At 65.9% G+C, this 3,403-nt stretch overlaps 1 protein-coding gene across 1 annotated transcript in view; it reads left to right on the top strand.

The window, feature by feature from the left end:
* Positions 1 to 1,586: 1,586 nt before the first annotated feature.
* The window catches only part of SLURP2 (secreted LY6/PLAUR domain containing 2), a 3,383-nt gene continuing 1,566 nt past the window's right edge, over positions 1,587 to 3,403 (top strand). The window contains exon 1 of the mRNA XM_077749973.1: positions 1,587 to 1,636. Coding sequence (XP_077606099.1) covers positions 1,587 to 1,636 — 50 coding nt within the window. The remainder of the gene's footprint in view (positions 1,637 to 3,403) is intronic.

The raw sequence follows: 3,403 nt of genomic DNA, 5'->3' as shown, positions 1-3,403 counted from the left end.
TTGTTCCCGCTTCTAGACCTCTGAAAGGCTGCAGAGAAAGGGGGGCCTCTTTCTCGTGTCCCCTCTTCAGTGTGTTCTGTTAGCTCCTACCACTGAACTTGCCTGGAGTTCATCGTTCACATCTCTGAGCCTCAGTTGTCTCACCGATAAAATGGGAACGATTGTTCCTACCAAGTGGAGGCCTCGCGAGGATTAACCAGGCCGTGGGTGTGAGTGCCCAGCACACAGGACGCCTCAGATGCACGGACTGATGGGGGCGCCCCTTCTATTCAGCTCACTTCCCGGGGCCGTGTCACTGCCGGCAGTTAATGCTAACCACCAGCCCTGACCCTGACCCTGACCCTGACCCTGACCCAAGCCGGCATGAGCATCCGCCTTCCGGCCAGAGCTCCCTTTTCCGCTTACACCCCAACCCTCAGAGAGGTCCCCTCGGTATCTCATGGGATGAGTGAATAAATGTGTCTGCCCTGCTCTCTGTCCTCACTGCCACCTTGGTCTGAGCTCAGCTCCATCTTGCAGGTCTGGTGCCGCTGGTCACGCCGGCTCGGGTGGTCCTGGACTCCTGCTCACTCTGGCTTGTGCAGTCACGTCGGAGCCGGGGCTGGCGCAGGGCAAGGGGATGACCCGTGGGAGGGGGGCGAGCAGGACGGGAGGGGCTGTGGCTCCGCGGGAAGGACGGGGGCCCACCAGCTCATCCAGCCGCACCCTTTGAGAGGGGCCCCTAGGGGACACTGGGGGGAGGCGGGATCCCGGGAACCCACCCATCCCCCAGCTTTCTGGCTCCTCTGAATCCTCCTGGCCCCCAGCCCTAAAGAGCCCACCAGATAGAGGGGTGTTCAGAAGCCATTCAGCAGCCAAAGCAGATGCACGGGAATCCCCAGAGGGTGGGGTCAGGTCCCGTGGACGGCCACCAGCACTGCCCCCCCCCTGGTGCCCTGGCCCCACCAGCTCGTGGCAGACTGGTGTGGCTGCCGGGTCACCCAGGCATTCTGCTGCCGGGTCACCCATTGTGGGACCCTTTCAAATACCTTTCTGTTCTCCCCCCACCGCGGGGACAACAGCCACAGGTTGGGCCCTGCAGCGCAACCACGGTAGTGACCACGAGCACCAGCCAGGCAGGCGGCTCCCAGCTGCCCCTCGTGGACAGAGGCCCGTTGGACGGCGGGCCAGCTGAGGACGTCCGCTCTCCGGCCCCTCGGAGGGACGCTGGTCACCTAGCACCCCGGGGGCAGCGCTGGTGAGGCTCCGGGTGGGCTGACCCTCGGCCTCCTCTGCGTGTTTCGGGGGAGGGGTGAGCCCAGGGCACCAGAGGCCGCGGGCCCACCCCTGCCAGGCGGTCTGACGTGGTCCCCGCCCTTCAGCCCAGGTTATCCTACCTGGTGGACAAGGAAAGGTTTATGGGATAACCTGGGCTTGCCCTCCCGCCTGGGGGCAGGGTGGCCCAGCGCTGCGTGGGCCCCGTCCCAGCCCAGCGGCTGAGTCAGCTGCTGGGTGAGTCAGACGGCGGGGTCCTGCTGGCGCAGGGTGGGAGCGGCGGGGATAAGATGGCAGCCAGGGCTCCGGGCACAGCCTCTCCCTAGGAGACCATGCGGCTGCTCCTCGGGCTCGTGCTGGCGGCTGCCTTGAGCCTGGAGCTGGGTGAGTCCAGGGGCCACCCCTCCCCCGGCGCTCTAGGCCGGTGTCCCTGCCTCGGCCACCACCAAGCCCTGGGCTGTGGCTCTGCACCTTAGGGGACCCCAATTCCTGCTCCCTCGGCCCCCTTTGCTGAGGTGCTAGCCACTCCCCACCTGCCAGCCCCTACCGTCTGCTTATGGACAGCACTCGGTGGTCCCCCCAGACCTCCTTCCTGGGCCTGCAGGCCCACCAGCTGAGCCCTCAGTGCCATCCTTGTCCCTGTAAGAACTGCCCAGCCCTCTGCGCCCTGCCCCCAGCTCGACACCCCTCTCCCCTGGCCTCTCCCACGGGCCTCTCCCACTCAGCAGTGACCCCCTCACACTGAGTCTGATGGCCCTCCTCGCTGTCAGGCACTGCTTCCCGGTCCACCCTCTCAGCCCCCTCCTAACTCTCTTCCCACTGGGACCCAAGCCTCTCCTCCCTCCCTCTGGCTTCCTTCTGGAGCCAGTCCCCTCGCTCGGGCCATTTTCACACTCGGCTGTGCCCACATCCGCTATCGCTGCCCCCGGCTGGCCAGCTCCCGGCCCTTCGGACCAGATGCCTGCCCGAGGGCTCCTTGAGGCCATCTCCCTCAAATGGGGCTGCTCGCACTGGCCTCATCATCTTCCCTCCACCCGAGGTGGGATGGCATCTCTGCTCACCCACCCAGATGCCCAAACAAACCCAGCTGGGGCCCTGATCCCACCCCAAGCAGCCCCGGTGCCCCAGCCCTTACCTGGCCAGGACCCTGTTTCTATATCTGGGTTGGCACCGTCCTCATGTCCAGAGCAAGTGTCTGGACGGCCCCTGGCGTGGGCTTAGGGCTCCACCCAGCACCCTCTGGGGTCTGCCAGTGTCTCCCTGCGGGACCCCTCCTGGCCATGCCGGAGCCCTGTGCAAGCCCTCTGTCTGGGAGGAGGGGGTGCGGGGAGGGGGGCATGCGAGGCTCAGGGACCAGGTCTCATCGATGGCCCCCAAAACTGCTCCTGGCTCATCAGTGTCGATGCACAGGGTTCTGGGGATCTGAGCTCAACACAGGGAAAGTCTTTGTGACCGCCTGGGCTAGGTCACAGGGGTCGGGCGGCGTCTGGGAGTGGCCACCACAGGCTCCTCCTCCCTCCCCTGGCCTAGTTCAGGCCCAGTGGCTCACAGGAGTCCCACAGGTCACATTGGTGGCGTCCTCCCCTGCTACCCGTGGGAAGTGCACTCCCCCATCCACATGCCGGCCTTGGGGTGCAGGGGGGGAGGGGGTCCTGCCTGCTGCACAGGGATCCCGGAGAGGACAAGAGCCTGCAGCCTGCACACCTGCCCGCCCTCCTCCTCCCACCCCCACCTCCTCCCTCTTCCTTCCTCCTTCTCTCCTTCCTTCCTCCCTTCCCTTCCCTTCCCTTCCCTTCCCTTCCCTTCCCTTCCCTCCCTCCCTCCTTCCTTTCCTGTTTTCTTGCTTCCCTCCCTCCACAAAGCTCCCCTGAGTCACCAGGCACAGAGGAGGGGTGCTGTGTGAGGGGTGCTCTGGGCCCACGGAAGAGTGGGTGAGATGCCGCACGCGTGTCCTGCACACCGGAGGCCGAGGGGGTGGGGAGTGAAGCAGGAGTGAGACCACCTGGGGGCAGGGACACACCACCAGGCTGGGGCAGAGTGTCGGCAGTTCGTGGGGGGCATGCCAAGCGAGGAGCCATCAACTCGGCCCGGGGCCCCAGGAGGCCTTCACAGCGGAGGTGGCATCTGAGCTGGGCCTGTTTTGCCCGAA

Source organism: Crocuta crocuta, unplaced genomic scaffold (assembly GCF_008692635.1).
Source record: "Crocuta crocuta isolate KB4526 unplaced genomic scaffold, BGI_CrCroc_1.0 scaffold119, whole genome shotgun sequence".
NCBI classification, from domain to species: Eukaryota; Metazoa; Chordata; class Mammalia; order Carnivora; family Hyaenidae; genus Crocuta; species Crocuta crocuta.
This window is presented reverse-complemented; position numbering and strand designations above follow the sequence as displayed.